This window comes from Capricornis sumatraensis, chromosome 5, assembly GCF_032405125.1.
Source record: "Capricornis sumatraensis isolate serow.1 chromosome 5, serow.2, whole genome shotgun sequence".
In the NCBI taxonomy this organism is placed as follows: domain Eukaryota; kingdom Metazoa; phylum Chordata; class Mammalia; order Artiodactyla; family Bovidae; genus Capricornis; species Capricornis sumatraensis.
Window position 1 is genome coordinate 93,835,535 of NC_091073.1, and position 23,113 is coordinate 93,858,647.

Consider the following 23,113-nt stretch of genomic DNA (forward strand, 5'->3'; position numbering starts at 1 on the left):
TGCAGTTCACTAGATCACAAAGAGTCAGACATGACTGAGCAACTGAACTGAGTCCTAAAAATACCTTTCATATACAGTATTTGATAGTCTCTTAAGAAGACTTAAAAAGAGACATATACAGAATATTATTAAAGAAACTGACTTCTACTGAAGGAAGAATCTGTATAACCTAAATCACATTTATTATAAATCAATTTCCCACCTCTGCTTATAAGTGTCTCAGTTCATTGTATTTCTTGTCATTACTCTCTGGATTTGATAGAGGAGAGAAACGGTAGGGGAAAGAAAAGGAGGGGGAAATCCATTACTCCTTAAGCTACTTCTTCATTCTCAAGGATACTTTTCCCAAATAATCATGTGTTTTATAAAGAGGTAAAGCATTTATTCTTTTTTCCCCTGACTTCTAACACTGACAGAACAGAAGGGGAGCAGGGCAAATAAACTCAGAGAAGAAAAACACAGAAGGAAAAAGAACAAAAAGGATGACAAATTGATTTTCCTCATGGTCTCCAAAGTAAAATAAAAAGAAAATATAAAATATATTTCTGTTTATGCACTTCTATCTCATTCTTTTTGAACATTTATTACTCTATAATTATTTTTAATATACTCAATATATTAGAACAGTATTTGTTTGTAATCTACAAAGTAGTTAAGGCCAAATCCAGGTGAAAGATACCATATCCATAAGTGAAAAGTTTCAAAATATAATGATAATTTCCTAACTATTCTCTAAAATCAATGCAATTTCTGTCAAAATCCCCAGTGCCTTTCCTGCAACTGTAAAAATTGATCTGAAAGTGAATAGTTAAGTTAGTTTTGAAGATTGAACTGGGAGTGAGGGCTTAACCTATGAAGTTTCATTTAAAAATAAAGGTATAAAAATTAAGACAGGCTGGTATTAATGGAGACACACGTATGATCATGGATAAATCTTAGAAATATAATGTCAAAGGAAAAAAGCAATTTATAGAATGGTAAATAACTATATGCATTTTTCAGAAAAAATTCATAAAAGCATACTAAACATGGGTATACATACCTACATGTTAGGATAAATAAAAAATGGATATTGGGAAGCAAAAAATTAGGATAGGCAGAAGTACAAAGAAGGTTCCACATATAGAGTTTCATTTCTTAAAGTTAAAAATACCTAAAATAAGTGTGCAAAACATTTATAAATATTAAGTTTGGGTGACAGACACATGGATGTTCGTTTGTGTCTACTACTGCATTTCATAAACAAAATAATATTTTAAAGATCAAGAGAGAGTTTATATATACATAGGCTATAAAAATGACAAGTTGCTATTTCCAGAAATTCCTTCTGGAGGCAGCATTGTATTTTTTTAAGCTTGCTAAATATACTATAAAATATGCCAGATGCGCTGTTAAAATAGACAAATACATAATAAATAGTCTTGTTGTTAATGCGGTAAGATTCCAAAAACACAGGTGAGGGAATCATAACCCCAAAATTATAAAACATATGTCTAAACATTGTTATAAAAGTTCATTTTAATACATAAAAAAAAAGGCAAAACAAACTAGCTATTAAGAAATTATTATTCCTTTTTAAATAATTTAAATATTCCCTATAAACTTTCAAAATTTTCCCTTTAGGTTTAACATTTTTAATAAACTGTATATGTCTGAAAATAATCAAACTATAGTTCTTGGGTCACTGAATGCCAAACATACTAACTAGGTATATTTTATAATTATTTTTAAATTGTGTCAGAATAAGTCTGAGGATTGAAAATACCCTGCTTTTGTTTATAGATAAAATGTTTGAAATGTCATTATGTACGTGTGTGTATTAAATGTTTAGGGAATGCGAAATCTTACTTAAAAAGCAAATTTTCATAAAAATGTTAACATTACAGCTAAAAAACTTGTAAAATGTATTGTACAGAGAATTCAATTATATCGTACTTTATAACTGTCTTAATTGTTCTTTATTAAATAAAATAAAAACCACATTTTTCCTGTTCCTACTCAACAAAAATACATGCATTCCATGCATTTCATTATAGATATGCAACTTTAACCAGTTTTCTTCAAGCACTGATAAGAATTCATTGGCTATCAGTATCATTCGACTCTGGGGATTTCTTAAATTAGTATGAAATGGTTGGTATGGAGATTACCTCATAACAAATAAAATATGCTATCACTGTACATTAAATAAAAGCCTACGGTTATATAATTTTTATACAGATAAAATTATTTCCATTTTTCTATAACATTACAGATAAATATGTCATGATATCTTTAGAGAAAAATTAATTGCCTACATTTTCTTAATTATGTGTGCTCAGAGCACCCTCTAGTGGGTGAGATAAAGCAGCGAAAAGGGAGATGAAAAAAATTTTTTTTAATTTCAGGAGCCTCATTGATTCATTCATTCATCAGAACATAGTATTTACTTCACCCTTACAATATGGAAAGCATTGTGGTGCCTCCAGTTCAGGACTTGGACAAAAGAGAGGAACAGAATGACCTACAGAAGCAGCACAGAGACAGGGAAGGGAATTAAATGGTAAAAGTCCAATCTAAAATGTAAATTTTTTCATTTGTAAAAGAACTCTACCTGTATTTTAAAAAGATTTTAGAATTGGCTTTATCATATTTATTTTTGAAACTAATCAATGCAGATAAAATCAGGGAAAAGCATCAAAATATATCTTCAACAGTCAATTTTCTGACATAAAGTGTGAACACACTCACAAAGGAAAAAGAAGTGCACTTATCACCTTCCTTGATCTGGACCTGAACCTAATGTACTGGGTTGGGTGGGCTTATTTGTAACATAGTATGAAAGTAGAAATATTTCCTCTTCAAAAACATTTATTTGCAAAGAAGAAATTAGGCACTAAAATTCATATCTAAAAAAATTGCAATTCACTTTCACTGTTTTCTTCCTATTAAGTTGGCTGTATAACTCCCTCAAGGTAGGATGGAAGCTTTATTTGCAATAAAGAAAATCATTTCTTTATACTGTTTAAGAACATTAGCTCTGGAAGCAGACACTGTACATTCAAATACATGCTTCACCCAAGTGGCTGTGAAATCTTGGGTTTAACCTGAGTGCCTCAGTTTTCTCATTTGTAAAACAGAAATGATAGTACCTCCTTCATGAGACAGTGCTGAATACATATGAAGCACTTCATAAATGATACTATTATGATTGCTATTATTAATGGTACTCTTATTGGGAAGAAAGGATACTTGCAAATATAAAATATAGTAAAATGAAGAAAAATATCTTAAAATGTTATTAATAAACAAGAAGTGCCATAATTAAGCAGGATGCTTTTACCTAGAAAATTTTATCTCAAAAACTGAGCAAATTCTAATAAACTGCATGATACACACAAACAATTTACAATATATTTTAGAGGTAGATTAACAATTTCTTAGACCAATGAGTACAAAGTTAAAGACTGGATTTTATCAAAGCAATTAAAAAAGCTTAGCATTTTTTAAGTTTACAAATATTTCATACATCCTCCATCAGTTTCAGGAAATTTTATTGCAGGGTAAAATTTTTCTTTCTTATTTTCATAGCAAAATTGGGCACAGCTTAAAGATATTCAGAAATGCTCTTAAATTTTAAAAAGTTGTTCAAACCATTATAATTTAATGTATCATCTAATAATTTATTTTAAACATGCATTTTACAAATTAGAAATTAAAGAAAAAAATAAATTTGGAATTAATTTCTGGACCTCAAATATCACCTACCATGTGATTTACCCTAAAATTAATAAAAATACAAGACAAACAAGTTTGCAATGTAACATCACCTTTAGAGATTTAGCCACTTGAACATGGTTATCATAGACTAAAATGTCTACTGTCAGATTCTGCAGCTGACGGATGCGACTTAAATCACCTTCAAGAGCAAGGTCCTGCATTAGGACTCTCCAAGACGGGAATGGGGTCCTGGTGCCATCCCATACCTGCACAAGAGGCAGAACAAAACTTTAATCATCTTTTTATAAAACTGTGGAGGCTAAAAGAGGTTTATTTGCTGGTGATATAGCTTAAAAGTAATGAAATATATTCCCCCAAATATCTGCTAAGGTTTAAATATAATCTGTATTTTTTCCTGATTGTACAAGGACTACATATGTATAGGCAATGAATAAAATATAAGTGAAAAAAATTCAAACTGTGAGCTTAGAAAAATGATTAACACATTGCTGAATTTTTTCTTTTTTCTTTTGTGTATTTATAATATATATGCCTTTCCTTTTTACCAAACTGGCATTCTACTCTGCTTTTCATTTCTTACTTTACTGCTGGGCAGTTTTTCAAGCAACCTTATATTAGATGTAATGAACACAAATGAATGACAATCATGTGTCCTTGAAAAGGGAAAGGTATGTTGGATTGCTATTTAAGTTACCTTGAGATAGAGGTGGAAAAGGAGCACAGGACAAGTATGCACTATCCCATCCTTAAGACTTGAACTAGCTTGTGCTGTGCTAGGTTGGTAGAGATGACTGATGCTTTATTATGCTAAAAAGGCATCGAAAAAAGACTTTTAATCAGAGGTGGGAATGGCCCTGCATGTCCGAAGTTGGGCTGTACAACAAAAAACAAACTACTTAAGTAAAAAACACATTTCTTTCTTTAACTGTTATTGTTTTTTCTTTTTTTTTTTTTTTCAGTTGATGTAGAGCTGATTTGCAATGTGTTAGTTTCAGGTGTACAACAAAGTGATTCCGTCACACATGCGTGTGATCAGTTACACATGTGTGCAATCAGTTTCACACGTGTGAGCACGCACATACACATGTTATCTTTTTCATATTCTTTTCCATTATAGGTTAATACAAGATACTGAATACAGTTCTCTGTGCTATACACAGGTCCTTATTGTTTATTTTATATATACTAGTGTGTATCTATTAATTCCAAATGCCTAATTTATTCCTCCCTTTGTTCTTTCCCTTTTGGTAACCGTAAATTTGTTTTCTATGTTTTAAAGTTTATTTCTGTTTTGTAAATAAGTTCATTTGTTTTAGTTTTTAAGATTCCAATCATTAGTGATATCATGTGATGTTTGTCTTTCTCTTTACTTAGTACCATAATGTCTAGGTCCATTCATGTTGCTGCAAATGGCACTATTTCATTCTTTTTTTGGATAATATTATATTGTGTGTGTGTGTGTGCACTTAAAAATGGTATATCTTCTTTATTCATTCATCTGTTCATAGATATTTAGGCTGCTTCCATGTCTTGGGTATTGTAAATAGTGTTGCTATGAAAACTGGATGGATCTTTTCAAATTAGCTTTAGCCTTTTCCATATACATAAACATAGTCATTCAGTTCAGTTCAGTTCAGTTGCTCAGTCTTGTCCGACTCTTTGTGACCCGAATCACAGCACGCCAGACCTCCCTGTCCATCACCAATTCCTGGAGTTCACTCAGACTCACGTCCATCAAGTCAGTAATGCCATCCAGCCATCTCATCCTCTGTTGTCCCCTTCTCCTCCTGCCCCCAATCCCTCCCAGCATCAGAGTCTTTTCCAATGAGTCAACTCTTTGGATGAGGTGGCCAAAGTACTGGAGTTTCAGCTTTAGCATCATTCCTTCCAAAGAAATGCCAGGGCTGATCTCCTTCAGAATGGACTGGTTGGATCTCCTTGCAGTCCAAGGGACTCTCAAGAGTCTTCTCCAACACCACAGTTCAAAACCATCAATTCTTCAGCGCTCAGCCTTCTTCACAGCCCAACTCTCACATCCATACATGACTACTGGAAAAACCATAGCCTTGACTAGACGGACCTTAGTCGGCAAAGTAATGTCTCTGCTTTTCAATATGCTATCTAGGTTGGTCATAACTTTCCTTCCAAGAAGTAAGCGTCTTTTAATTTCATGGCTGCAGTCACCATCTGCAGTGATTTTGGAGCCCCCCAAAATAAAGTCTGACACTGTTTCCACTGTTTCCCCATCTATTTCCCATGAAGTGATGGGACCAGATGCCATGATCTTCATTTTCTGAATGCTGAGCTTTAAGCCAACTTTTCCACTCTCCTCTTTCACTTTCATCAAGAGGTTCTTTAGTTCTTCTTCACTTTCTGCCATAAGGGTGGTGTCATCTGCATATCTGAGGTTATTGATATTTCTCCCAGCAATCTTGATTCCAGCTTGTGTTTCTTCCAGCCCAGTGTTTCTCATGATGTACTCTGCATAGAAGTTAAATAAGCAGGGTGACAATATACAGCCTTGACATACTTTTTTTCCTATTTGGAACCAGTCTGTTGTTCCATGTCCAGTTCTAACTGTTGCTTCCTGGCAGAGTCATTAGAGTACAGTATTCCATAATACATAAATAATTCACAAAATTCTCTATTGCTAGGACCCAAGTTTTTTTCTGATTTTTGTCACTGTAAGAAATATATGGAGAAATATCCCCTTAAAGGCATTTTCTCACATTTTAAATTATTAGTAAAAAATAAATTTATGAAAAGAGTTGTTGAGACGTATAAAGAGACTCTGAGATTTCTTTCAAATTGTCCTCAAGGAAATCTTATTAAAATAATTTCTTATATTCATAGCTGAATGCTATGTTTTAAAATAATCTCTACATGAAAGTTGTTCCTACTTATCTGAAAAGGCTATCAGTAAAAATGGGATGCATGCATGATTTCTTGCTTTAGAGAGAAAATGCAGATTCAGCTATGTCAGCTAAAAGGTGGCAGGTTTTACCTCAGAATTACATACTAACAACATAACAGTCAAAAGATGGAGAATACTTCTGTGCACAGCAGATTCATTATCATTAGAAGTGTTTGATGATTAACAAATGATCATTTGTTAAGTAAGTCACTTTGGGCATAAAGTATGACTGCTGCTAAGTCACGTCAGTCGTGTCCGACTCTGTGTGACCCCCTAGATGGCAGCCCACCAGGCTCCCCCGTCCCTGGGATTCTCCAGGCAAGAACACTGGAGTGGGTTGCCATTTCCTTCTTCAGTGCATGAAAGTGAAAAGTGCAAGTGAAGTCGCTCAGTCATGTCCGACTCTTAGTGACCCCATGGACTGCACCCTACTAGGCTCCTCTGCCCATGGGATTTTCCAGGCAAGAGGACTGGAGTGGGGTGCCATTACTTTCTCTGTAAAGTATGACTAGTTGACTTAAAATACCTTCTCATTTTGTTTGGATGATTTTATGTTGCTTTAGCTTCAGTTTTGTCATATTTAACTCATTTACCCTTTTTTATAGCACACATTTACTTTCTCAGATTATTTCATGTATATATAAATATATGCTATTTTCAACTTCAGAAACTTCCTTCCTATTTTATTCAATCATTACTATCTTCTTGATTTTTTTTTTAATATGGGCAAGATACAACTGATAATAATGTTACACGCCAATACCTGCCCAATGCCACTGAACTCCATTTCCCATTACATTCCATCACTGCAAAGAGTAGGAAGCTAGGAAAGAACCACAGAAGCAGGGCTGAAGCAGTGCTTGTTTAACAGCATCCTGCCTTGGCAGGGTTTGGAGAAGATAATATCAGACAACTGACCTCTCCAGAAGCTATTCATAAATAAACTGGAATAGGTATAAACAAAGATTAGATGGGTCTTAGGCCACCTTTTTAATCCTGTGGATTTAAAAACAAAACAAAATACAAGAAAAATAAACACTTCAAAACCATCCATGATCTACCCGTGAAGCAGGTAGTGAAATAACCCAGAAGAGAACCCAATGTCAACAAACCAAGACAGCAAATAAGGGAGAAGAAAGGCTACATCCACATAGAGCAACAAAAGTACACATTTTTCGAAATGTAGTTTAAAAATAGAAAGAGGAAACAACTCTTTTTACTAGTACTAAAATAAGAAATACATAAATAGCATAAAGTATACTATATTTAAAATATAGAACTGATAATACTATTTTTCTCTAAAAGTTTAGGATGAAGAAGGAAAGTTCAAGAATAAAGACACATGGGAATACAGGATCATTAAAAAAGTTAGATTTAAGTTCTTAATACATAGCTGCTTATTTATTCCATCAGAATGCTGAAATATAAGGTCTTTTTAGGCTCTGAGGTCATGCTAACTTCCAATTTTAAGTACTGAAAAATACCTACCTTTAGAAGAAATGATGCTCCATCCACTTCAGCTTTGCCCAAGAGCTGGCAAGTCAGATCAAAATACTGCATTGGCTGGACATCACACAATTTGACTGATATTGAAGAAGGTGAAATATGAGTCGATGCCCAAATACGTAAAGCTTCTACCATTTTCTGGTCCTCAGCAGTGAAGTTAAAACACTTGCTTGCAGTACGAGGAATGATAGGAGCCCCCAAAGTTCCCTCAAATGTCAAAGATGCAAAGCCAGAGCTGGTGATACCTTGAGTCTCCTTTTTATATACTTGGATCTAAGAAAGTGGTAACGTAGAAAACAGAACAAACAAGTTACTGATATAGAACCTAGGAACTGGGAACAGGAGACTATAAAATTTTGCCAGTACAGTTATTAGAGGACATAATCTTTAAATAACTAGCATATGAAATGATAAAAATCTACTGGGCTATATCAAAGTCCTAAAGTACCATATAAACTGTAAAACATTATGCAAAATTTATTTTTATTTTTTAAAGAGCTAGGTGGTAGCTCCCCTAATACTATTGGTACACTTTTACTAACAAGACAATCATTAGCTTTTTTAAAGATATAATTTATAAAAAGAAAAAGGATAATGAGAAACAGTTACTTACGAATATTGCAGGGAAAACTAGAACACTCAAAATGTGAGTCTGAAGTGGATAAAACAGACCTAAGGCTAAGGTCTCATCAGTCTGACTGAGAGAACTCAGATAAGCCTTAAAAACATTGGCTTTCTGAATTCTGAGGCTCAGTTATTGGGTGCACATGTAACATGACTGTTGCATTGTCATAAAACAATCCTTTGGAACTTATGAATGCCTTTTAAGTCTCTTGTGATACTGTGTGATATTAATAAATATATTTATATATTTAAGGAAAATTGCAAAATGTGTTCAACTGATGGATGCTTAAACTGTGATGTGTTAAAACTTGTTTGATATAACTAAAGCAGTACATAGAGAAAAAATTTATAGAAATAAGTGAATATTTTACAAAGGAATAATGGTTAAAATCAGAAATTTAGGTTTCCATCTCAAGAAGCTGCACAAAGAATATTATCTCAAATCCAAGGAAAGTAGAAGGGAAACACAGTCAAAGGTAAGAGAAATAGAAACATATAATAGAGAAAATCAAAGCTAAAAACTAGTTCTCTGAAGAGATTAACAAAAATAATAACCCTAGAAAATGGTTGATTTGGAAAAAAAGAAATGAAACACAAATTATAATATTAAGACTGCAAAAAAGGATTTATCATTACAAATTCACCAAACATCTAAAAGATGAGTAACATATGACCAAATTTCTACCAATAAAGTCAACAATTTGAATGAAATAATTTTTTCTAAAAATTAAATACATCAAAGCTGATAGAAAGAATAAAAAAAACTCATTCATCTTAAAGAAATCTTAATTCATTAATATAATCTATCAATAAAGAAATCATCAAGCTCAGATAGCTTTACCAGTGCATTATTCAAAGCATTTAAGTAAGGAAAAAACCCAGTAACCTTGCATAAACTCTTCCAGAATTGATAAAGAAGGGCACATTTCCTGTTTCCATGAGGCAGAAAAACTTTAATTTCAAAATTTGTCAAAGACATTGTAGAAAAAGGAAATTACAGATCTAAATATGAAACAAGAAAATTGTAATGACTTCGAGGAAAACTTAGAAGCTATCTTCATAAAATGAGTAGACAAAGAGTTCTTAAACAAGAAATTACAAAAGTACTGACCATAAAATAAAAGTTAATAAAGTAGACTATATTCAAAGAAAGAACTTTTGTTCATCCAAAGACACCATTAAGAGGGTAAATAGGCACTAACACAGAGTGAAAAAAATATTCACAATCCATATACCTGACAAAAGATCTGTAGCCTAAATATATAAAGAACTTTCACAAATCATTAAGAAATGGAGTTTAAAATCCTATAAAAAATGAGCCAAAGACTCAAATGGACACTTCAGAAGACACACAAATTTTAAAAGGTTCTCAGTTTCTTAATTTTTCAGGGAAATTCAAGTTAAAATCACAATAAAACACTAATACAAATGCAACAGAATGGTTGAAATTCAAAAAAATGGAAAATATCAAGTGTTGGTGAAAATGTGGAACAACTAGAATTCTTCTGTATCACTAAAGAGTATAAGCGATAAAATTCACTCTGGAAAATTAAATACTTAGTCTAGCTATAAACTAAAGCAAATATATGCATAGCCTTGAACTTAGGAACTACAATCCTTGTATACAATCAACTGAAATCCATATTATGCAATATACAATTACATAATTATATGTAAATGTGTATATTATTATAAAATTATACATATTCAGTAAAATATATGTACTAGACTGTCTATAGCAGCATAATAGCCCAAACTGGAAACTACTTAAACAACTAACAGAATAAATATATAAATTCTAGTGTATTCTAACCATGGTGTACCATTTAGCAGTGAAAATGAAGAAAGTGTACTATATGCAATAGTAGAGTTGAATCAAATAAGCATAAACCAAATGTCCAAAAAAAATGACTAATAGTGTATTCTTTTTATATAAAGAACAAATATAGAGAAACTAATAAATGTGAGAAGTTATGAGATTATTTACTGCTGGGGTGGGGAGAGTGTGAATGGCAACCCTAGGTGAGGGTACAATGGAAGTTTCTAGAGTGTTAGATATATATGTATGCTAATACTGTGGAAAGAGAGATGTTTATTCCACTTCAATTAAACAACAGACAAGAATTGTAAATACAGTTGTCCATGAACACTGAGGTTAAGGGCACCAACCATCCATGTAACTGAAAATCCTCTTTTAACTTACAGTCAGCCCTCTATCCTCATTTCAGCATCCATAGATTCAACTAACCACGGGATCTTGTTTACTACTGAAAAGAATCTGTGCATAAGTGGACCTGTGAAGTTTAAAACTGTGTTGTTCAAAGGTCAACTGTACTATAGGAAACAGTGATCTGTGAGAATCAGCTATTTTTTTTTGAAATGTGGATAAGCCTATAAGATAGTGCTATCATAATGATCTTTCCGGTTCTCTTTAACCAAATGTTCTCCACTATTCTTCTGTCCTCAGGAGAAAGGCATTAATAGAGCAAGAGAGTTACTTCTCACCATATCTAAGACCACTGATAGAATACACCCAGAGTACCTCACTCATTTATGAGCATCAGTGATCACAAGAAGCACAGAAAAACCAAAGCATTAGAAGAAAAGACAACAACGATAGTGAAGGAGTTGCATGGAAACTCATGTAACAAGAGCAAAATAGCAAGGGACTAAAACGTGTAAAACTTAAGAGACTGAAAATATTAAAGTACCGAAAAGCTGATTATTAAAAAATCACATACTATCTAATAGTTTTGCCTTTTTACTAAAATTCTTTCACAGAATGCAGCTAGTCTGAATCGCAGCAGCTAACACTTCCAGAGACAGAGGTCAGGTAGTTTGTTCAAACGGGTGGTTCAAAGGTTTCCTAATATAAATCATTTGAAGTCTGATCTTATTTACATTTCTTATCTCTTGAAATGCCTGAAGTCATGTTCTAACAAAGCAGTCACATTAATTAGTGTTAAATAGTTTCAGTGAGCAACACTGAGTTCTCTTCAAACAAATGTAAGTTCTAAATAGTATGAGTTATACCTTCAGCCTGTGAAAGCGAACGATATCTCCATTTTTATAAATCATTGGAAGGGCTTCATAATTTCCACTAAAGAACAGGCAGGTTAGCTTTACATTTGTCTGGTCCACAATTGTTACAACTGAGCAATAATCTGGAAAACACAAAAACATTTTACCTGACTTTTCGTATTTCAAAGCATCTAATAAAACAAGACTAATACTGAGTTCAAAACATCAAACTTTATTCTTCCCTTTAGTCTTCTAAGAATAGGATCAAAACATAAAGAAATATTCTTTTCTCTTGAAACACAATGCCAAATTATTTTGCAAAAATATTTTATAAAAATTAATTTTAGAAAGTTTAATAAAACAAAAATAAAAACCCTACTTAATATAAATTGTCTGGAGGTAAAATAACATTTTTATTACCTCAAATTTATAAACTGTAAAACAAATAAAATATTTAAATAACATAATTTATAAACACAATTAAATTTAGAGTAAAAACAAACAAAAAATACCAGAAGATATTTGTAGTTAATATGATTAAGAGTGAACATACTGCAAAAAGACACTATAAAAACTGGTTATAAACCCCAGGGTTTTACAGTGAATATGAAACTCGAACAATTCATAGAAAACTATATAATACCAAATTAAACGGAAAAGTGATGATCTGCTATTAATACTTACAAAAGGTTACACATCAGAACAAGAGGGGTATTTTATACAATTTAAACTGGCAAAAGAGAAAAAAAAAAAAACTAACCAAATTTAATGATAGTTGGGCTGCCATGAAAAACAAGTAACTTCAAACTGGTGGTAGCAAAAGCTATAATAGATGTTATCATTTAAAGTACATGTTTCAGAAAAATGAACACTGAGAATATGTCTTGATTTCCTTCCTTCTCAATACTATACTCATGATAGTACAGAGGAAAAGATAAACCCAAAACAGTGAAGGGAGAGGAGAGGTGAGGAGAGGAGAGTGAAGGAGATGGAAAAAAGATATCAACATTATTTCAGGAAGTTGGGAAAGTAAACGGTTAAGGGATTAGATGGACAGAAAGGATACAAACAGAAAATACTCTGAAGCAGCTACAGCAAAGACAGGAGCCTTTGGGATTAAGACAGTGAAAAACAGCTAAAATTAGGGCTAATGAAAAGTTTACACATGGAACAACTGCTTCAATGATCACCCATCTTAACCTTCCCTTGAAGGTGATTTCAGGTAGGCAGGTAGGATATCTCAGTCTCTAACTGCACCTCTTCGTGGACCATAGACTGCTTTTCAAGGAAGTTTCACTGATAGACCAAGAAGTGGTAAGGCTTCTCATGAGGATGTTAGTGCCCAGAATAAGCCCTCTGCATTATCACATTAGGAGGTCTATAACCAGATAGAAAGCTGTCTTCCCACCCACCTTAGACTGACACTTTCAATGTGCCCCGTGTGAGTACTATTTGTCTTCTATTATAAGATTTGTCTCTTATTAGAAGTTTGAACATTATATGATTTCCCATTTAAAAAACAGATCATGTTGAAAAAACAAACTCTTCATATACAAAGCAAAGGAAACAAATGTCTAAAACAAATGATAAACAAATATAAAATAAATGATACCTAAGTTTGTAAATGTAAAAATAAGACACAGAACAAAAATAGAAGAAAAGGAAGAACACCAGGAGGGGGAAGGGAAAAGGAGATGGAAGAGAACAGAGGAGTATGGAGAAAGGGGAAAGAATGGGGAAGTGGGGAGACAGGACTGGAGGGAAAGAGGGAAAGCAGAAACCTGATTCTGTGACGAGGGGACAATAATTAACTCAGAGAACATAAAAAACTCTAAAGACAAAACCTTAATGAGCATCTTCAAAAACAGTGAATATATATCATATCCTCATCTCTTGATGTAGAGGGTCTACTGGACTCAGTTTTTAGTTTTGGAGTTTCCTTTGTCAGTAGTTTTAACTATTTGTAAGGAGTGTTATTTCATGACATTTTTTCTCTTAGCAGTCTTCCAAAGATTAAAGGTAAATTCACTTATTTTTTAATAGAATAAAACACATTTTTTAATAGAATAAAACATATTCTTGCTTGTGATGACCATATGGCTCTTTTTTTACCCTTTTATAAATCTGAGATCTATTATGGAATTTTTAATCATGTATTTTCCTTTATCTTGAAATATTTTTCAATTTCATTCTATTATTTCATCATTATTCCTACCTATGTTTAAAAAAGACTAAATTAATATCAAAATGGGAAAACGAGAGACTTGCTTAGGAGAAAGATCCAAGAGTGTAATGAGTCATCCCTGGTGCACTGCACTGCTCAATGTGCTATAATACCTTTCAAGATGATATAAAAAAACAAGTTTGAAAATGATCTTTGGAATTTCTTCTTCTGCTTTAAGAATTCAGAACTGAAATTTTCTGCCAATGGTCATAGAGAAGAAAATCGATAGAATTCCTTTAACCATTATTAGATGAAACAGAAGCTGAATGCAAAGACAGGCAACAGCACATTAGATTCTATGGATAATGAGTAATGTACTTTGAATAAAACACAACTGATCTGAAGGTTTTAAGTTTCATGTAATTTCATGACAGACAAAACATAAGGGCAAAGAGATCACTAGTCTAATGAAATCTAATTCAGGTACACAAAGATCAAACTTGGTATCTTTACATTTTTGTTTCCTGACAGCTTCTGCAAAATCATGTATCACAGATTTATTTGTACTAGAATACACAAACTCACATTTCATATTTATATCAGAGAACTAGTTACTACTTGTACTTATAGTGTTATTTTAAGTTGCAGTGATTCTAAATTACTCCTCTCATTTTAAATGCTTCACAATGAGCCACTTTTGTAAACTGAGAATACAATACATCAACAAAATTGCAAATTTAGCAGGCATAAATAACAGTAGTTGAATCTAAATGTTAGCCAGGATGAATTGCCAGAGCCCAGTCTTTGAGGCATATACATGATACTGAAGAGTGGAATAACTGAAAACAAAAAAAAACTGGGGTGTGGTTACAAAAAAATCAGGCTTAACCTAAATTTCAGAATATTGGAAATTGCCTCATGGTTTTGTTTTTCCTGGAAAATGCAGCCTTCCCATAGATAACTTGATAGGTTGCAAAGGACTCTATATGACACTCTGAGAAACAGTGTGGAGATCCATTGTCCAGAGGGTCTAATTTAGGGTCACTATTAGCTTTTGCAGTATCTTTGTGCAAATTAGAAAAAGACTCCTCTTTCTCAAATAGAAATACTCTACAATCTAACTAGCTTTAAGAGGAACTTTACTGAGCCCAAGAGAGTAGCAGTCTTGGCACCCATTTATATTCTGGCCTTTCTATCCAATGCTTTGGTCACTGGATGTAAAGAGCTGACTCACTGGAAAAGACTGTGATGCTGGGAAATATTGAGGGCAGGAGGGGAAGGGGTCAACAAAGGATGAGATGGTTGAATGGTTAAATGGACAGGAGTATGAGCAAGAGACAGGGAGATATCCAGGAGACAGTGAAGGACAGGGAAGCCTGGTGTGCTGCAGTCCATGGGGTCACAAACAGTTGGACACAACTTAGTGATTGAAAAACTCTCTATCCAAACCTTCAGAAACAGGGACACTTGTACATGTGACACCTGCGCTGCACACATTCCTTCTCGAGGTCCTTCCTCCTCCCCACTCCCCTTGAAGTGTCTGTGTCAGGTTTGGAGTTAGGTAGGAATGGACTGCCAAGATAGAAAGAAGTGACCTCGGGATTGCCCAAAGAACAACACAACGGTTGTGTGTGCCAGGGTGTGCAGATACATGCTCAGAATTCCAAGTGGGTAAAAGCAATGGCTCCATATGCTGCTATAGATTTATGTAGCAGAGGGCATTCCCAAGTGGCAGCAGAACTTGGCCTGAAATCTACACAGCTGTGTTTTCATCTAACTGACTCCATGTGGATGAAAAAGGCATCTCCTTAGACAGTGCACACCTGTGCACTGCACACGAGCTATCACATGCCAAGTCCCAGTTCTTTCCTTTCTTTCTCTTTCATTGGAAGTGCTACCAGTGGTTTTTCACAAGTGTAAGCCAAATAGATCTACCTAGTGCTCAAATCCTTTTATAAAAATAAGGTTTTATTAACAGAGAGAAAAGAGAATCTTTCCATAGAGCAAAGACTTCCTTGAAAGAAAAAAAAAAACAAAAAACCAAAAAACAAAACCCTATACTATATACATATACACAGCGATAAAATACTGACATTTGTAAGCATATAAGACTTAGTTCAGTAAGGATCTAAATATTATGGAACAGTAGAATCACCATAGATACTAACTATAGGTGAATGACAAAGCTCTCTAGAACATAAACCTCCTTAGGAATTCCCTCCACCACCACAGAATGGTGAATATTTCAGTGGTGGTTAGTAGTTTGTATTTCAGCAGCAAGGAACTCTACTTGGGTCTCTGCTATTTTCCAATCCATTTTTTTTTAATTAGTACATAAGCTAATCTGAATTTTATTGAGTGTCTACGTAATGCTAGGTATATATATATATGTACTAGTCAGGAAGACTACTAAATGAACAGAGCATGGCACCTTCTCTTATGAAGTTTACATTTTCCTTACATTGACTTACATCTTTAAACACTAATGCTGTGATCTCAGTTTGTGTGTTATTTTATATGCGAACATTTGCTAGTGTATAGAGTTTATACTCTCTGTATATGTAATGATTCATCACAAAACTCTGTATATGTAATGATTTATCACCACAAAACTAATGATCCAGATGACATTTTCTAGAATAACTGGAAACTGACATTTAAGCTTGACACTGGATAAACAGACAGGCTTAAGATGGCCCTGGATCCTTGGTGAGCAGTAAAATAAGCATTCATATTTCAGAAAAGTGAAAACAAAAATTTTTCATACATTTCATACCCAGCTTTGGAGTTTAAAACATAAGAGACCTTAAAATAAATTTCAAACCATGATTGAAGCTTAACCAGTCTGAAATTATGTTTAACATTAAAGGATATACACTTTGGTAAAAGATATTTATACTCCTAAATATAGTTTGAGTTATCAAATAATAATAATGTGCAAAATAAAATGTCAATATTCCAAATTAATTTATGAAATGGAATAATGTATTTGATGTTGAAGCTGAAACTCCAATACTCTGGCCACCTGATGAGAAGAGCTGACTCATTTGAAAAGACTCTGATGCTGGGAAAGATTGAGGGCAGGAGAAGGGGACAACAGAGGATGAGATGGCTGGATGGCATCACCGACTCGATGGACATGGGTTTGGGTAGACTCCGGGAGTTGGTGATAGACAGGGAGGGCTGGCGTGCTGTGGTTCATGGGGTCACAAAGAGTCGGACACGACTGAGCGAATGAACTGAACTGAACGTATTTGACTTCTTATACAGAAAACAAAACAAAACCGCAGTACCTATGTTATGCAAGGTATCTTATTCCCAGGTCTAAAAATGGGGGTGGGGGAGTGGGGAGGGAACTATGTTAATTAGCAGTCAGTAACTACTGAGGGCTTACTAAATACCAGGTTTCTGCTAAACAATTTAAATGCATTGTCTCCCTGAATTTTTAGATAGTTGTATACTGCAATTAACAAACAAGAGAACTTAAGTTTCTTAAAAGGTCTAGGTAAGATATCCAAGTATGAAAGTCACATGTAGCTTAGCATAACTGATTCCTGTGTTTCTATATTTAACCAGAAAACTGTACTGTCTCCATATTACATGTTTTTCAAACATAAACAGTAATTTCAAAGAAAGTAAAATATTATGCTTAAAACTGTGATGGAGGCTTGAGAATTTTTCTGAATAGGAAAAATTATACTGTATCTTAACTCTATATTATCTATCATTTCATGCATCTCCTATTAAAGAATTCATTACTGAAGAATTAAAATATCATTGATTATAATGTAACTTCCTTCACCTATAAATTATTCCAGAAACAGACCTTACAGACATCATAGAAAAAGTCTATAAAAATTCATTATGATGATGCTTGAATTTATTTTTACATTCTTTGCAACAATTATTTTTTGACTCATAAGTTAAAAGAAGAAAAGGAAACAAAAAAGAGCATCTTCTGAGGCAGTTGAACAAGAGTTAAATCCTAGTGAAAAGACAAAGGCAATAAAAGAAGATATATGGTTAAGTGTGAGGCTACTTAGAGAGGTATTTTGAGTAGTTAGAAGAAAAAGAAGAGAGCACAGTATTATAAATTAGGAGCTGGCAAACTATCGTCCACAGTCAAATCCAGCCCACTGTCTGTTGATTATCTTTCCAAAGCATTCAACTTTCAAAAAACCCACAAAAAACCCATCTTTTCACATTCATATTCATCTGTCTCCATAAGATTTAATGAAATTACTTAATCATAATAACAAGGAAAAAGAGCACAATGAGATCTGGGAACAAAACTGTAAGAACACAACTCTTGAGAGAATATAGTTCCACTAGTAGGAGCAGAAATGAGCAGGAGCATTAGGGCTGGTCAATTCCAGATCACCAATTCCCAGTCATGAGAGCTCAGGATGATAAAAGCATCAGTAACAGGGTTTAATGAGGGAGTGAAACACTTTGCTCATTGTCAAGTTAGAAAATAGGTTAAGAAAGTTTCTTATTTAAATAAGGACTTAGCTGTGGGAAGACACCCAATGTGTCTTGAAATAGATCACATATATTTATTGTGTAATGAATGACATATGTGAACACAGCAAATATTTTCCAGAATAGTGACTGTATATAGATTTCTAAAGCATCCCAGAAGCAGACATTCTTTAACCAGAGAACACAGACAACAGGCTTCCAGATTTAGTATTAAGTCTTCACAGTTCACAGATTCTATAAGACATAGTAGTTGACCAACCATCTTTACTAAATTAATGCACATCATTGTGTGTTCAGTCGTGTCTGACTCTTTGCAGGACCTGTCAAGTTCCTCTGCCCATGGAATTGTCCAGGCAAGCATAATGGAGTGGGGTGCCATGTCCTATTCCAAGGGATCTTCCTGACCCAGAGATTGAACCCAAGGCTCTGGCAATGTCTCTCCTGCATTGGCAGGCAATTGATTGCCACTAGCGCCACCTGGCAAGCACCACCTATAGTGAATATATGATACTTGTAAAAATTCTGCCTCTGAAGCCTTCTGCAGACACTGAAAATCATTTAGCCTCTTATGCCTCAATTTCCCTATTTGAAAAATGGGGGAAATTAGTATTCACCTCATATGATTGCTAAAATTAAATACGTAATCACATGTAAAGTGCTTAAAACTGCACCTAGAACATGGCTAAATGGTATATATAAGAGCTGGTCAGTGGTGGTGATGGTGGTGGTATCAGCAGCAGCAACAGCAGCATGTCTATTACTGTTAATAAATTGTAACATTCTTACCTAATGAACTTAGATATACTCTTAGCATCTGCCTTAACAAAGAAGCTAAAGACACTGCCAATATACAGTGTCAAACTGATTGCAGTTGGTACATGAAAAGAAAAGTACAGATGTAAGAGATTGCAAAAGAATTCTAATTTGAATTTCCACTGGAATTTCTAATAGTGGCTTTTAGATATTCATCAGTCAACCTTCCACAGAGAAATATCTTATAGTTAACAAGATAATCTGGTTCTCAAGTGAAATATCACTTGGGACACAAAGAGTTTCTGAGAAGCTGTAAAGTGGAAAATAACATTAACCACTTATTCAAAAACTAAAATGTTGAAGATAATACAGAACTGCTACAGAGATAAGAGAATCCTGCTACTTTTATTATGTGTTAAAGATAAAAATACTTTCAAAAAATGTGAAACAATACCACATTCCATGTTTTTGGAAAATATATTTTTCATTAAAAATTTTATTTATGTTTACATGTAATAGGCTATTTTTGGTTTAAATGAATTACTAAATGTTAGTCTTTCACTTTTAATTTCCAGTATGTTTAAATATATGTAACTACGACCCATAAAAAATATAAGCTCCTTGAGATCCTGATAATTTTTAGGATAATAGAAAACTTAAAAACCACTGATTTAGGGCATCAACAATATTATACTCTTTGAAAGTGAAAATTCACAAAGTACTACATTTTATATAGAAAACTACAGAGACAAGGCCCTTGCAATTCTACCATAATCAAATTGCAAAGATATAGATGTTTACTTATGGCTGATTCATGCTGATGTATGGCAGAAACCAATGAAACACTGTAAACCGATTATCCTCTAATTAACAATAAATAAATTTTTTTTAAATCGCAAAAAAATAAGAATTGGCCCTAACCCTTCCTAGTTGCTAATCTCTAAACTTGACTCCACAGAACAAGTTTCAGCAAACAAAAATCAGTACATTAAAAAGGGTTCCATGTTCAAGTAATTCCAAGTAAAATATGCTAAAAATAGAGTTAAACAGGTTCCTTTCTTACAACTTTTCAGAGGTGACAACGTGCTAATAATGCATCGTGATCCTCAAGAGCCAGATACAGCATGCAAAATTTACCACTTTTTCATAGAATGTTTCACAGAATTGGCTTTTCTTCCACTGAAAATGATTTGCTAAAAGTGTACGAAGATTAGATCTGCAAGTTATTTTAAGGGAAGTATTACTGAGAAAACGGAGAACTTACAGACTCACTTCATGAAGAGGCAGACAACTTTCAGGACTGCAGTTCACTGTTGTCTTGGGATATTCTCTTTAGCAGTTCCCACCCCTCCATTATCCACCTATCTCCTGGCTAGCCACTGTTTTACACTTTTGTCTCTTCTTTTTTGCCTTCTTATCTCCCTCTTTGTTGTTACTTACAAGAGAACAATTTAAAATAAAAATTAAAAAGGTAAAATTTCATTTTGATGCTTCTTGATGTCAAACCAATTTCTACACTGACTTCTCTTAATCCTCCAAAAGGGATGTCAAAAGGCTGTCCTTATGTGCCCATAAAATGAATATGGGGCAACTGCCACATTGAAGAATATTCCCAATTTACATAAACTATAAAACTAAGTAACCAAAATAACCTAGACAGTGTGTTGAAAAGCAGAGATACTACTCTGCTGACAAAGGTCCATATAGTCAAGGCTATGGTCTTCCCAGTGGTCATGTACGTGTGTGAGAGCTGGACTGTAAAGAAGGCAAAGTGCCAAAGAATCGATGCCTTGGAACTGTGGTGTTGAAGAAGACTCCTAAGAGTCCCTTAACAGCAAGGAGATCAAACCAATCATTCTTAAAGGAAATCAACAATGAATACTCGTTGGAAAGACTGATGCTCAAGCGCCAGTATTTTGGTCATCCGATATAAACAGCCAACTCATTGGAAAAGTCTCTGATGCTGGGAAAGATTGAGAGTAGAAGAAGAGGGTGTCAAGGATGAGATGGCTGGATAGCATCACTGATGCAACGGACATGAACTTGGGCAAACTCCATGAGATGGTGAGGGACAAGGAGGCCTGGCATGCTGCAGTCCATGGGTCACAAAGAGTCAGACATGACTGGGCGACTGAACAACAAAAACAACCAGAATAAACTTTGAAACAACTGGGTGAACTAAAACCCAGTGAAATATGTAGCCTTATAACTTGTCCCTAATAATACAAGTAACTAGCAACCTTCTTGGCAAAAGCTTAAAGACCATCAGAAAAGTCTAAGATTCAGGTTCCATCTTCTTTATCTTCTTTAAAGTTTATAGACCTTTTTTTAGTATTTTCTATACAAATGAGTACTTTCGAGGAATAAAGTGATAAAGCTTTTCATTTTTTGAATATCCAACAGTACTATAGTATCTGACTTTATATTATTATGGATAGACAAAAACATATTCATAAACTTGTACTACATATAATGGATTTAAGTGGATCAACATGAACAAAACCCTCATACATTTCATTGCATGTAACAGTTTCCCCCCACAAAAAAAGAACCGCATATAAACACTGAACTCTAGTCGATAGTTAGTGATGTACATCCTAAAATATTTAGGGATAATGTGTACTGATATCTTCAAGTTACTCTGAAAAGGATCAAAAAAGAAATTAACTAATGGACTCACCAACAATGGCCAGTATATATGGGTGTTCATTGCATAATCCCTTCAAATATTTTGTATATTTAAATATTTTTATTAAAATGCTGAGAAAAACAAGTAGTTTTTAAATATTTCCTTTATAACAGTATTTTCATTAGCTCTTTGACTAGAACACCTTTATAGAATCTTTTGACCTATTAAATTCTCAAAAAATCCTGAATTAGGTGTATCAGAAATTAAAAGGTATTAATAAACTTATCTCAAAAGTACCAAGAATGAAAGAAAATAGTTTGACAGTATTATGGAAGACAGAAACAAATCAATAAACCATAGTTTTGATCTTTCTTCTTTTTCAATTTGAAGTGCTTTCTTATCTATAATGCTATATGAATCTTATTTCAGTTATAGAAGGTGATTGTGGGTGATGATATCAGTTTCTCAAAAGTATTATATGTACGAGGAAACTGAGAGGAGTTAAGAGAAGCTTGAAGAGTCTGCTAAAAACTGATGGACAGCTGTTGAGCTTTTGGTAGGGAGTGGGGTATTCACACTTTGTTTATGATTAAATGATCAAAATTGTTTTTAGTGGTAACAGAAATTCGTGTGTACTTCTAAGTTCTTATTCTGTTGCTGGTACATGGTTCCATTAACGTTTTGCTTTAAATCTAATTTATAAAACGCATTCAACAACAAATCTTTCAAATATTTAGCATAAAATATGAGGTTTCTTATCATGAAATTTCTGCAGAGAATATGTATTTGGTTTATCACTCCACCCTAAAAATCAAATTCACTGGTTTTCAACTGGTAACAACATCCAGGTATACACACAAATTCTATGAAGTCCTGATACTGTTTTCTAAGTAAAGCAAAAATTTTCAAATTTCTAAAAGTAAAAAACTAAAAGTATAAAAAAATTGTAAGAAATAATCCAAGGCATAAGTTAATTTTCATTGGTTTTTCTATTCCAAACTTCTTTTTAAAAAAAATCCTTCTCATTTTTTAACCAAAAAATAATTTTTTTGAATCTGTTTTCACTCAAAGAGGAGATGGGAAGGTGAGGTTATCATACAACTCTCAGAAAGTTGGAAGTTTATAAAGAAACTTGAAAAACAATCTACTTTTAAGCCATTTGGGTAGAAGTTATACATTTCAGCAGAATGTGTCTTGTTTCAAAAACAACTTTGCACTCAAATTTATACTATACATTCAAAAGGTAGCATTAATATATCCATGTGTGGTAAGTCATTTTAGTTCTGTCTGACTTTTTGCA

At 33.5% G+C, this 23,113-nt stretch overlaps 1 protein-coding gene across 3 annotated transcripts in view; it reads right to left on the reverse strand.

Moving 5' to 3' along the window:
• The window catches only part of POT1 (protection of telomeres 1), a 94,886-nt gene that overhangs the window by 32,486 nt on the left and 39,287 nt on the right, over nucleotides 1–23,113 (reverse strand). For all 3 annotated transcript variants that reach the window (XM_068972911.1, XM_068972909.1, XM_068972910.1), the window contains 3 exons: nucleotides 11,798–11,928; nucleotides 8,123–8,413; nucleotides 3,810–3,965 (listed from right to left, as the gene is read on the reverse strand). In XM_068972911.1, coding sequence (XP_068829012.1) covers nucleotides 3,810–3,965; nucleotides 8,123–8,413; nucleotides 11,798–11,928 — 578 coding nt within the window. The remainder of the gene's footprint in view (nucleotides 1–3,809; nucleotides 3,966–8,122; nucleotides 8,414–11,797; nucleotides 11,929–23,113) is intronic.